Source organism: Bos indicus x Bos taurus, chromosome 3 (genome assembly GCF_003369695.1).
Source record: "Bos indicus x Bos taurus breed Angus x Brahman F1 hybrid chromosome 3, Bos_hybrid_MaternalHap_v2.0, whole genome shotgun sequence".
In the NCBI taxonomy this organism is placed as follows: domain Eukaryota; kingdom Metazoa; phylum Chordata; class Mammalia; order Artiodactyla; family Bovidae; genus Bos; species Bos indicus x Bos taurus.
Window position 1 is genome coordinate 115,538,908 of NC_040078.1, and position 13,581 is coordinate 115,552,488.

General features: G+C 50.4%; 1 protein-coding gene across 11 annotated transcripts in view; it reads left to right on the top strand.

The window, feature by feature from the left end:
- AGAP1 (ArfGAP with GTPase domain, ankyrin repeat and PH domain 1) overlaps window positions 1-13,581 on the top strand; it is a 569,465-nt gene that overhangs the window by 399,484 nt on the left and 156,400 nt on the right. For 9 of the 11 annotated variants that reach the window (XM_027537985.1, XM_027537986.1, XM_027537987.1 and 6 more), the window contains one exon: window positions 2,828-2,986. The exons of the other annotated variants lie outside the window; for them this stretch is intronic. In XM_027537985.1, coding sequence (XP_027393786.1) covers window positions 2,828-2,986 — 159 coding nt within the window. The remainder of the gene's footprint in view (window positions 1-2,827; window positions 2,987-13,581) is intronic. 11 annotated transcript variants of the gene reach the window in all.

The following is a 13,581-nucleotide window of genomic DNA, read 5'->3' on the forward strand; positions in this document are numbered from 1 at the left end:
TCCCCTGGAGAAGGAAATGGCAACCTACTCCAGTATTCTTGCCTGGAGAATCCCATGGACACAGGAGCTTGGTGGGTATGGGGTCATGAAGAGTTGGACATGACTGAGTGCACACGTGCCCACACTTGATAAGGACTTGTCAGAGGTACGGATGGGCACTGAAGGGAGGATGGAAGCATCGCCTTAACATTGTCACCAAACAGCAGGCAGCCCTGTGGGTAGCATGGGCTTGGGGGGGTCCTGGCTCAGAGTTGGGGTCGCAGCCCACATGCATCTTATTACCACTGTGCTTTTCCTCCTGTTCTCTTTCTTTTCCTTTCATCCACCATAAAAATGTTAGCATTTTTTTTTCGTGGCCACACACCCAGCATGTGGGAATCTTGATTCCCCAACCAGGGAATCCAACCTGCAACCCCCCTGGCATTGAAAGCTTGGAGTCTTCACCACTGGACCCCCAGGGAAGTCCCAAAAATGTTAGCGTTTTTCTGAGTTCTGCTGTTGAAAGCAGGAAGGGCCTCAGCGCCTCAGGAGGGGATGTGACCCCCTCTTAAATGGTGGGTACGTGGGACCGGCATCCCCACAGGGAAGGGAAAGGCTGAGGACCACACCCTTCTGGTCAGAGGGAGAGAGGTGTGGGCGGAGGGGAGCCAGGAGGTGGTGCAGGTGGCAGGGCTGGCAGAGCAGCACCAGGACCACCCCGGACCCAAAGGGGAAGAGGTGACCCCAGCAAGCCTCCAGCTCAGGGAGGGAGCCCAGACGTGCGCATCCCACCTCACACTCCAGTATGCCCACCTGGTCCAGCCAAACAGGGAGCCAGAGGTACCTGAGCTGATGGATGCCGCCCAGTGGGTATCCTCCTCGAGAGGGCAGAAGGTGGTGGGAGACGCAGGCGTCAGCCCAGGGGAGACCCTGCTGAGCTGCCCGAGGGGAGCACCCGCTCAGCTCCAGGCCGTGCTCGTTCTGCTGTTACACTGCCCTGCTGTGCAGGCATCTGGCCACAGTGCACCCAAGGACCGCTCCCTGTGATGGCAGGTGGAGAAGACCCCGAGGAGCGTGTGTGGTGGCCCTTCATGGCACCTCACTGAGCTTCGGCGCCCCCGTCCTTGTGAGATGCTGCACACCTGGCCCGCTGCCGTCCCGAGGGGCTGCCGTGAGGACAGGGCTGGAATGGGCGCCAGCGCTGGTTTTGATGCTGTCATTCAGGACATGAGACTTTGCACATTCCTGGGGCGCGAGCAAGTCCTAGAATCAGAACATCCGAGCTGGGAGGGAGACAGGGAGCTGGCTGGCTGCAGATCCCCGAAGCCTGGCCGAGGAGCCAGGGCGGGTGCACTTCTCAGGAGCATCTCTGATCTGTCTCCTTGCTGCTGAAGAGCTTCCACTGTAGTTTTTATTTCTCTTGCGATATTCGAGATGCACCCAGCTTCCACAGCGGCATATAGTCGGCATCGTTTTTTAAGGTAGAAATATATTTTTAAGAGCAGGATCTTTCCGCTTCGTGCGATGACAGTGAGGGCCTTGTTTGTGGCTGGGCCCTAGTTTCCGCCTCTTCACTGCTCACCAGGACTACAAAGTCCTTCTGAAAAATGTGTGTTCCCTCGAGCTCTACCCTCCAGACCTTTGGAATCAAAATTTGAATTTTTTTTGCAGCTGCTATTTTAAAAAAAGCTCCATGGGTAATTCTGGTAATTGGCCAGATTTAGGAACTACTAGTATGCTCCATGTATTTAAAATCCTGCACCATGAAAACCTTCTATGGAAGCAATTTAGAACTTAACTAGTTCTAAACTTAAAAAAATGGGAGGAATGTTTAAAAATAAAAAGAAACCATTTAATACCTTCAAAGATCTCCTTACAGATGCAAGGAACTCGCTAGCAGCAAGGTGTGATTGGCTGAGCTTCAGAGAAAGGCGCTTAATTATATTTTTGAGTTTGAAATCCTGGTGACCAGATAATAATTCACTCTGATGTTGAGCAACTGATTCAAATCATTAAGTATACAATGGAATCGTTTTTCCACCGCACTGCATGCTGTGAAGTTGCCAAGGTTATTTTCCCTCTGTGTAGTCTCTTTTGAAGGCGAAGAGTAAACATTTGGTTTAAGAGCCTGACTCTGCCACCCGTGTCGCATCTAGGAACTTTGATTTGCGTTGATCCTAAAGTATAGCTGGCCCACGAGAATAACTCTCTGGCACCAGACAGTGCAATCCGATTGGCGATAGTTTCGCTTGCACCGATTGGTTGACGCAGCAGGACTCCTCCAGGACCCGCCTTGTCTCGCTGGCCTGCTGGGAATATCGTTGTTGTTTAGTCGCTCAGCCGTGTCCAACTCCTTGCGACCCCTTGGACTGTAGCCCGCCAGGCTCGTCTGTCCGTGGAATTCTCCAGGCAAGAATACTGGAGTGGGTTCCTTCCCCGGGGATCTTCCCAACCCAGGCATCGATCCGAGGCTCATTCGTTGGCTGGTGGATTCTTGACCCTTGCGCCACCAGGGAGGCCCCGCCGGGAGTAGTTTTTTCCCCCCCAGAAGTGGGTCTCCTGTCTTCACCGCTGCTGCGTCTAGAGATGGTGGTGCGCGTCCTTGTCTTGGCTCGCGGGGGTTGCAGCCACCTGAAGCCTTGGGTTCCTTTGTTGAGCACCAGGGTTGCTTCACCCTGTCTTCCTCTGGAACGTTGTTTCACGTGTTGCCTCTGATTTTCGTGAATCCGGACGCCAGGTGCGCGCGGCGTCAGGTCCACGGTGCGCAGGCGCGTAGCCCCCAGACTAACTCGTGCCGGCTTCGGGTGTGCAGTGCGCGCTGGTGTTCACCTGACTTGTTTATTCCTAGGGAGTGTCGCTAGTGCGCCTGGGTCTCAGATGGCGAGCGGCGTCAGCCTGGGCTCCTTCAACAGCCGAGCGGACGGCATGCAGCAGCGGTCCTACTCCGTCTCCAGTGCCGACCAGTGGAGCGAGGCTACGGTCATTGCAAACTCAGCCATCAGCAGTGGTAAGAGAGAGGCACGGCCCCGCGGACCTGGGCCGCCCCGCGGTCCTCGGTTGTAAACCAGAGGCTGGAGGCGACGCTCTGCTGTGAGCGCGGCCACCCTGCCGATGGCATCACGCCGTCCACCTGTCGAGCAGTTGCGTCCTCCATCGGCCGCTTCACCCGCGTCATCTCGTGTCCCTTTCCGGTGCAGGGATGCAGCAGAGGTTCGCCCCCTTGACAGATTGAGGCTTTGGGAGAGGTTGTGCCCTGGCTCACACAGCCCTCCACGACATGACCTTCATGTTCCATCATTAGTGTGCACTGTTGGTGGTTAGGCTTCACTTTTTTGGCATCAAATCAAAGCACATAATTCTTCCTCCTTATCTGTTGTCCCAGGTTCCTGGTATATCCTCTTAAGTTTGGGAGAGTCTTCCCTCTTGCTTTTTTTTTTTTTCAAGTGTGGACATCTTCTTGGGAAACAAATGTGCTCCCGGGAAACCATCTTGACATATGTGTGAGCACATGAATTATGCAGCATCGAGGCCCCGCTTACTGCAACATGCTTTGCCTGTGGCATTTTTGTCTATGGCCTGTTCACCGGTATTTAAAGGAATTCCCACTGTACTGTGCCATCTATCAGACAGGATTTTAGAGTAATTTTAGCATAATTTGTTCTAATTAAAAGATTCAGCATCAGGTCTTCCCTGTAGACCCAGCAGCTGCTGCCGCAGGACGTGTACTTTGGGTAAACAGCATCCTTGTCTCCCCCACGCTCCTCCAAGCGGCCGCCAAGCAGAGGCCTTAAGGAGAGGCGTTGCCAGGCCCAGGAGGAGAAGCAGGGTCTGGGAAGGCAGCGCCAAAGGGTGCTATGGCCTCGCGGGCCTGGGGCGTACACACGGCCTCACCTGGAGCCCAGCACCCCACTCCCTCCTCCTTCCTCAGACAAACCGAGATGCTTCCATGGAGAGCAAACCTCTGCCTCCAGCCTCTTCAGGGGCTCGGCGTTTCACCTCTTGTCTGGTATCATGACAGCACCTCTAAAAATTCAGGGGTTTAAGTCGTATACATTAGCTGCCTGCAGGTTATTCCCTTGTAATGTGACACATGTGTGTTCACAGTCATCGGGGCCCCAGAAGGCCCAGTGTCTCAGCAGACTGGGCTGTGTTTCAAGCAGACCCCCTCCCCGCTCCCCCTGCCGACCGGACGGCCTTGGCAGGTGACCTCCATGTTATTTTCTTCAAATGGGTGTGCTCTTCCCGCCCTTGTATGGTCCCTAGGTGTGTAGGGCACCGCCCGCCTGTGGCTTCTGCCCCTGAGTATGTGCTCTTGTTGCCACGGTCACTTTTCTTTTTGGAGGGGCAAGTAGTCCACATACTCGTTTTAATAGCTAAGTTGTAGGCAAGAATGCTGGAGTGGGTTGCCCTTTCCTTCTCCATTACATACTTAATTGCATTGGCCAGTTCTCTGCAGTGTATCCATTTTTCAGTTCAGTTCAGTTCAGTCCATTTGCTCAGTCGTGTCTGACTCTTTGCAACCCCATGAATCAGCACGCCAGGCCTCCCTGTCCATCACCAACTCCCGGAGTTCACTCAAACTCACGTCCATCAAGTCAGTGATGCCATCCAGCCGTCTCATCCTCTGTTGTCCCCTTCTCCTCCTGCCCCCAATCCCTCCTAGCATCAGAGTCTTTTCCAATGAGTCAACTCTTCGCATGAGGTGGCCAAAGTACTGGAGTTTCAGCTTTAGCATCAGTGCTTCCAAAGAACAGCCAGGGCTGATCTCCTTTAGAATGGACTGGTTGGATCTCCTTGCAGTCCAAGGGACTCTCAAGAGTCTTCTCCAACACCACAGTTCAAAAGCATCAATTCTTCAGCGCTGAGCTTTCTTCACAGTCCAACTCTCTTATCCATACATGACCACTGGAAAAACCATAGCCTTGACTAGAAGGACCTTTAGCATTAGTCTTTGTTCTAGCAGGTTTATGCCATCGCCCTCTTTCTGAGAAGGCGCGCTCATGTTTGAGGGTAGGAGGAGCTGACCTGGGCCTCCTCGGACCGGTGCGCACACCACCCTGGCCCTGCCTTGCCCAGCAGCTGCCCCCGGCCAGAGCTCTCCTTGTCTGATGAGAACTGTTGAGCCCCCAGCGCAGCCTGATTTGGGCAGCCTTTGGGCTTCGTTCTTTATGTGCCGTAAGAGTTATGTTTGGGGAGTATAACTATGTAATAATATAGAAGAACAAGATTAACCCCAAGTGTTGGCCTCCCACACACTCAGAATATTTTTTCAGGAAAAGCACTGGAAGCAGCATATGAACCTAAAATCCATTCTTTACAAATATTCCATTTGCACAGAGACTCACTAGGGGGCTTCCCTGGAGCTCCAGTGCTTAAGACTCTGCCTTTCCAATGCAGGAGGCGCGGGTTCGATCTCTGGTCAGGGAACTAAGATCCCACATACTGCAAAGTGCAGCCTACTGCCCCCCGAAAAAAAGACGCCTTACTAGCTAACTCTCCCTCTACCCAGTAGCTCTTTGCCTCTGGTCACGGGTGTGAGCCAAAGCACCCCCACACCTTATCTCATCAGAGACTCCCCGATTTCCAGACGCTTGATTTAGTTAGAAGCCTCTTCCCACGGAAGGTGATTGCCTTGGTCTGTACAGTTCGGTGCAGTTCGGTTCAGTCGCTCAGTCATGTCTGACTCTTCGAGAACCCATGGACCACAGCACTCCAGGCCTCCCTGTCCGTCACCAACTCCCAGAGTCTACTCAAACTCATCTCCATTGAGTTGGTGATGCCATCCAGCCATCTCATCGTCTGTACAGGCATCTTTATGAAGTGCCTGTAAACTGAGGTCACTCCCGGATGAATGCTGTTTTGAAATGTACCAAGCGATTCTCACACACTAACGCCGGGTGCCCATTGTTCTTTCATGTAGCGTGTTTGTGAAACACCAGCTAGGCCTCCTGCTGCCCCAGAGCACGAAGCCTGGACACAGGAGGTGAGAAGCAGTGTGAGCCTGCAGTGGGGTGTGGGTGGAGAAAGCCCGGGCTGAAACTGCACAGTTGGTTTAAGGATGAGAGAGTTAGTCACAGAAAACTTCCCAAAGAGAATCAAACTTGAGCAGCATTTCAGGAGCCAGATGGCTTCCTTGTGTGTGTAAAACCACAGAAGGAGGTTCTAAACATGAAGGCTGTCTGGACCAAAAGTCGGAGAGGGGGAAAGGGGAGCTTGGAACAGCGGAGGGGCCACACCTTTGTAGGCAAAGTGACGTCTCTGCTTTTTAATATGCTGTCTAGGTTGGTCATAGCTTTTCTTCCAAGGAGCAAGCATCTTTTAATTTCACGGCTGCAGTCACCATCTGCTGTGGTTTTGGAGCCCCCCAAAATAAAGTCTCTCACTGTTTCCATTGTTTCCCCATCTATTTGAGATGAGTGATAAGGGGTCAATATTGCAACATTAGGACTTCCCTGGTGGTCCAGTGGTTAAGAATCCGACTGCCAATACCTGGGACTCGGGTTTCATCCCTGGTCTGGAAAGAGCCCACACGGCCCGGAGCAACTAAGCCGGTGAGCCACAGCTTCTGAGCCTGTGCTCCAGAGTCCAGGGGCCGCAACAGCTGCAGCCCGTGTGCCTGGAGTCTGTACTCCACAACCAAGAGCCACTGTAGTGAGAAGCCCTCTGCCCGCAACCAGAGAGTAGCCCCCCTCACCCCAAGGAGACAGAGACCCAGCACAGCCAGATAAACTGTAAATAACTTTTTTTAATTGCAGAGTTAATTAGCACCTTGTTTAAAACTTAGAGCTGACATGTTAAGTACCAAAGATCCAGAGAGACAACAGAAGGTTTCACAGAAATAAGGTTCCTGCAGTTTCACAGGGATTTTCCTTCACATCTGTATTTCCTGAGGACGGATGGCTGTGTCACACCCAAGATATGATTGAAAAGAGAAACAGTAGTCATGATAAAAAAGAGCTAATGATATTGAGGCCCTCGTGTGGATCGTCATGTTTGCTGCCCATGGAGTGGGCACTGCTCTTAGCTGCATTTCCTGGTGGGGAGACTCTGGTATAGAAGGGCTCAATATCGCTTATGCAGAGTCACATCCTGGTGAAGCTGCCATGTGAACCCAGGTGGCCTGATTCAAGCCTCAGACTCTGCATCAGCACTTCTCAAAACGCTGCCCAGACCCGTGACAGCAACGTCCCCCGGGAACTAGTTAGAAATATAGATTCTTAAATCCCATCCCAGTCCCGTGCGTGGGTGCTAAGTCACTTCAGTCGTGTCCGATTCCTTGAGACCCTATGAACTGCAGCCCACCAGGCTCCTCTGTCCGTGGGATTTTCCAGGCAAGGATACTGCAGTGGGGTTGCCATTTCCTCCTCCAGGGGATCTTCCCAGACCCACTGAATCTAAAACTCAGGGGTGGCACCCAGCAGCCTCTGTGCTAACAGACTCCCCATGGAATGATACTGTAGGCTGACGTCTGAGAACCGTCACTCGAAATCCTTGCTTCTCAAAGTGTGGTCCACGGATCTCAAAGTGTGGTCCACGGACTAAGTGGTATCTGACAGCCCTTGGAAGTTAGCTAGAATCGCAGAGTCCCGGGCTCCAGCTAGACTTCCTGGATCGGAGCGCACGTTGTCAAGAACTCTAGGCGACTGGGGCTCACTTGCATCCAGAGTAACATCCCGGTTTCCCTCTCGTTAGTACCACCCGGCCATACCCCAAGCAATTGTTAATAAAAACCAGGGTACAGGATCCAATGGCTGACTTCAAGAAAACACGTTTATGAATGGGTTTCAGGACCTCAACTTGGCATCTGCATTCCCTGCCACACTTGGAAAATAAACTCAAAAGAAGCAGTGATTAAGGGCTCTCCATCGTGTTTTATCTCTAAGTCGCAGTAAAATACAAACTCCACCTTTTTTTTTTTTAATCATTTTATCTCTTTCCCCCATGTCTCTGGTTTGTATGTCAGTTCAGTTCAGTCGCTCAGTCATGTCCGACTCTTTGCGACCCCATGAACCACAACACGCCAGGCTTCCCTGTCCATCACCAGCTCCCGGAGTTTACCCAAACCCATGTCTGTTGAGTTGGTGATGCCATCCAACCATCTCATCCTCTGTCGTCCCCTTCTCTTGCCCTCAATCTTTCCCAACACCAGGGTCTTTTCAAATGAGTCAACTCTTCACATGAGGTGGCCGAAGTATTGGAGTTTCAGCTTCAGCATCAGTCCTTCCAAAGAACAGCCAGGACTGATCTCCTTTAGAATGGACAGGTTGGATCTCCTTGCAGTCCAAGGGACTCTCAAGAGTCTTCTCCAACACCACAGTTCAGAAGCATCAATTCTTCGGTGGTCAGCTTTCTTTATAGTCCAACTCTCACATCCATACATGACCACTGGAAAAACCATAACCTTGACTAGATGGACCTTTGTTGGCAAAGTAATGTCTTGTTTTTTAATATGCTATCTAGGTTGGTCATAACTTTCCTTCCAGGGAATGTCTTTTAATTTCATGGCTACAGTTACCATCTGCAGAGGTTTTGGAGCCCAAAAAAAGAATGTCAACCACTGTTTCCACTGTTTCCCCATCTATTTGCCATGAAGTGATGGGACCAGATGCCATGATCTTAATTTTCTGAATGTTGAGCTTTAAGCCAACTTTTTCACTCTCCACTTTCACTTTCATCAAGAGGCTTTTTAGTTCCTCTTCACTTTCTGCCACAAGGGTGGTGTCATCTGCATATTGAGGTTATTGATATTTCTCCCGGCAATCTTGATTCCAGCTTGTGCTTCTTCCAGCCTAGCGTTTCTTATGATGTACTTTGCATATAAGTTAAATAAGCAGGGTGACAATATACAGCCTTGATGTACTCCTTTCCCAATTTGGAACCAGTCTGTTGTTCCACGTCCAGTTCTAACTGTTGCTTCCTGACCTGCATACAGGTTTCTCAAGACGCATGTCAGGTGGTCTGGTATGCCCATCTCTTTCAGAATTTTCCACAGTTTATTGTGATCCACACAGTCAAAGGCTTTGGCGTGGTCAGTAAAGCAGACATAGATGTTTTTCTGGAATTCTCTTGCTTTTTCGTTTGGTTTCGTTTCGTTTGGTTTGGATGTCAGAGTCATAGAAACGCTTACCCAGTAGGAGCCGCAGGAGCGGGGGCAGGGGCGCGACAGCAGCTTTCGAATCCGAGTGCCTGTGTGTTGGTGAACATGCCTTCTTATTATCCCACGTGTTTATTGCACATAATAGTACATAATGTGGGGGTTCCATTTTCCTCTACCTCATCGTCCACTCTAAATTAAGACTTTGGCTCCAGAGAACTTTGTCAAGTCTTCCCCTCTGGACGCACAGGTACCCTGGGGGCTTCTGCCTTTCAAACAGCTGTGAGCAAACTCCTAATTAGCTAGATGATGTTGTGGTGTGCAAAACCACAAAACAGGAGGTCGTGGTTAAATTAAGCGAGGGGTGGGGGGCGCGGGAGGAAGAAGAATCCATTCTGTGAGCTGGAATGCCCCACTGCTTTATGACTATTACTTGGTAAGGTTTCACATTTAAGTACCTGAGGTTTAAAATTAAATGTCTAATATAATTTGGCGTTGCTAACGTGAGACCCACAGCTGCCCCGAGAGGAAATGCAGACAGCTTGGCTCAGGCTTTCAAATTGCTGTCTCCCAGCTCGCAGTCAGCGTGGAGGGTTGGGACCCATTCCCACTCAGCGCTGCATGCAGCTCCGAGTAATTTTTTAAATGCAGAAACATATTCATCTTGAGCTTCGGCGTTGAGAAAGGCTGCTCCGGTAGTACATGAAAAATTAATTTTTTTACATTTTTCCTCACTCTCCTAAGTGTTTGACAGAAGTAATTTTTGCAGCAAGAGAGAATAAAAAGTGGCGGCTGTAAATTCCTGTCCCAGAACCTGTTGTGCAGATTCTTTATGGACCCAGAATTGATCTACATGTCAAACCCTGTTGTGGTTTAAACTGTTTATCACCGTAATGGCAGGAGTGAGCCCGTGAACACCAACTTATAATCCCGGGTGAAAGAAATTGGTGCTCACAGTCAATGAAGGGGCAGCTCGGCTTTATTGATAGATTCAGAACAATTATCTCTGCAACAACTATTGGCTGAGGAGTCTCTGGGATCTCGTTGGAAGCCTGGGATTTTTTTTTTTTTTTTTGATTAATCATTTTCTTTATAGGTCCTTTTCTCCAGAAGTGTTAGCATGGCTGTGGGTAGCCGGGGACTCTCCGGGGTCGTCTGCAGTACACTTGGTGGTATTACCTTGCTCTGAGGCAAAATGTATTTAGAGGTGCGTCCCACCTGTGCTGACGGCCGGAGCCAATGCCATGAGCCCCGTGCACTGCCTGCGAGTGTCCCTGCATGTCTCCTCAGCAAGCCTGCAGGCCTGCCAGCATCGCCTGCCAGTGCCAGCCGTGGTGCCTGTTGGCGTGGCAGCCGAAGTCCCTGTCCCTTCTCCTCCCGGCTGTCAGGTTGTTCCAGCAGCTCCACCCCATCCCCGATTGCTTCACTCCAACAGTTAATCTTCTGCCGCCCTGGCCGGCCCGATATCCCCGGCAGTATCGCATTGCTTCCACTGCCGCTTGAACATTTCACTTCAGCCTGCCTGCACCAGGCCACTGTCCGACCTCATCAGCCCCAAGTACAAAAGCCATACCCGTCTTGCACACTTCCACGTGGAAGGTGTGTGTGTGTGCGCCCACTCCCCCCACACTGTGTAACCACACATCTTCCCACCCGAATCTGTGGTTATAGGGCAACCAGTCCTGAATCTGAAGCAAAAATTTACGTATTTGCAAACTTTCAAAAAAAATTTTTTTTCATCATGGACATTTTTTTACAGGACTTTAGGCTCCCCAGGTGGCACAGTTGTTAAAGAACCTGCCTGCTGATGCAGGAGACACTAGAGATGTGGATTTGATGCCTGAGTTGGGAAGATCCCCTGGGGGAGGAAATGGCAACCCACTCCAGTATTCTTGCCTGGAGAATCCCACGGACAGAGGAGCCTGGTGGGCTACAGTCCGTGGGATCTCAAAGAGTCAAGACACGACTAAGCATGCACACACCATTAGAAACACACGTTTCCACTCCGGTCCGTGTGCCCTGCACTTCCTTTGGTTTCTCCCTCCCCATAGAGCCAGCTCCAGGAGGGACAGGCAGCCCTGAATTTGAGATTACAGAGAGTATGCCATAAATGTGGGTTCTGGGCATGTTTTCCGTCAGTTCGTTGATTTTAGTTTCCACAGCTCGAGCACTTTTTCTCTCTCCTTGGCTTCTGTGCTAGCAATTTTAGCATGTGACCAGCAGGTGGCGGTAGTGAATGGCAGTACCGCTCTCATCTGGGAGTTTAATGGAAATATAGTTGGCTTCCCAGGCGGCTCAGCAGAAAAGAATCCATATGGCAGTGCAGGAGATGGGGGTAAGGCTGGGCGTACTGGGGTGGGGTTTCAATCCCTGGGTCAGAAAGATCCCCCTGGAGGAGGAAATGGCGACCCACTCCAGTATTCTTGCCTGGGGAATCCCATGGACAGAGGAGCCTGGTGGGCTACGGTCCATGGAGTCGTGGAATCAGATATGACTCAGCAGCTGAGCAAGGGCACAATAGTTGATTTACAATGCTGTGTTAGTTTTGGGTCTTTAGCATGGTTATACATATGTATCTATTCTTGTCCAGATTCCTTTCCATTGTAGGTTATTACAACTTAGCGACTGTAGTTCCCTGGGCTATACAATAGTTCCTTTTTGTTTATTTTGTGTGTAGTATGTATCTGTTAATCCCAAATTCCTATATTTACCCTTCCCTTTCCCCTTTATTAACCCTAAGTGTATTTTCTTCCTCTGTGAGCTTTTCTCTGTTTTGTAAATTAGTTCATTTGTATCTTTTTTTTTTTTTCCAGATTTCTCATGTAAGTGATATCCTATGATATTTGTCTTTATCTGGCTTATTTTGCTTAGCTTGATAATCTCCAGATCCATCCATGTTGCTGCAAATGGTATTATTGCATTCTTTCTATGGCTGAGTAGTACTCCATACACATACCACATCTCTGACCATTCATCGGTCAGTGGACGTCAGGTTGCTTCTATCTCTTGGCTATTGTGAACAGTGCAGCTATGAACACTGTAGTGCATTTATCTTTCCAAATTAGAGTTTCCTCCAGATGTATTCTCCTAGGAGTGGGATTGCAGAATCATATGTTAGCTGTATTTTTAATTTTTAAGGAACCTCCATACTATTCTCCATAGTGAAAGTTGCTCAGTCGTGTCCAGCTCTTTGCGACCCCATGGACTATACAGTCCATGGAATTCTCCAAGCCAGAATACTGGAGTGGGTAGCCTTTCCCTTCTCCAGGGGATCTTCCCAACCCAGGAATCAAACCCGGGGTATTCTGCAGTGCAGGTGGATTCTTTACCACCTGGGCCGTCAGGGAAGCCCCATTCTTCACAGTGACTCCACCAGTGCGCACGCCCCCAGCAGTGCAGGAGCGTTCCCTTATTTCAGCACCCTCTCCAGCGTTCATCATGTGTAGACTTTCTGATGGCCATTCTGACCTGTGTGAAGGGATACGTCATTGTAGGTTTGACTTGTGCTTCTCTAGCGTCAGCAGTGCTGAGCATCTCTTGTGTGTCTGTTGGCCATTCTGCCTGGAGTCTGAGTTTCTACAGCTGCCTCTCTGTGTCGGGTACCTGCCATCTAATGCCCATTTCCTGAGAGTCATTATCCCTGTTTGATAAGTAGGTTCAAAAAGGCTGAGAAACTTAAGACAGCACTCGTTTAATAGCCAGAATTCAAATCCAGGGCTTTCCTATTCCAAAGCTTATGGTTTTCCCCTCTGCTATTTGCTTAAAGGATAAGTAAACTCTTGGTATTGAAACAACATATCATAAAAATTGTTTATCTTTTCATCAGGCTTGCTTTCTAAGGGAAGATACGCAGACGTTTTCCCTCTCTCACTAATCCTGAACTTTGCCTTTCTCATCATTTCTCCCAAATCTTGGCTGGCATTCAGAAGCCATCCCCTGGGGGTTGTCATCAACCCTCGGCTCTGCTCAGTATTAAAGGGCCCGCGGGCTCTCATCTCGGAGTTGGGCAGTCCCAGGCTCAGCCGCTGCGGTCTATTCACCCCACCAGGCTGGTCGGCCTAATTAAAGGAATGACCCCAGTTTCCTTCTACACGCGGAACCCGCTTCCCTTTCTCTGCATGGGACCGAGGAGAAAGCAGAAGCTTCCTAGGGTATCTGGCCACAGGGGGGAAAGGTGTATTTTTTTTTCTCCCAATCAGAACATTGTTACTTTGTACTTCGCCTGCTCGGTCCTTTCCTAACAGCTATTTCTAGCAGCAGGTGCTGGCCCCAGGGAAACGCTGCCCCCAGTATCAGACACAGAGCAGAAGACTCCGAACCTGCAGGCCAGCAATTCTCGAGTTGCCTGGCAGACGTCTGGAAACCGTTTTGAACAGACGGCCGAGAAGAATGCTCTTGCAGTCGCCATGGTGCCTGGTCCCAATCTTTGGGGCCCTCTGGCCCTCGGTGTCTTCATCTAGACCGGGGGTTCTCAACCAAGGGTGATTTTTGTGTCCTTCCCCTGGGGA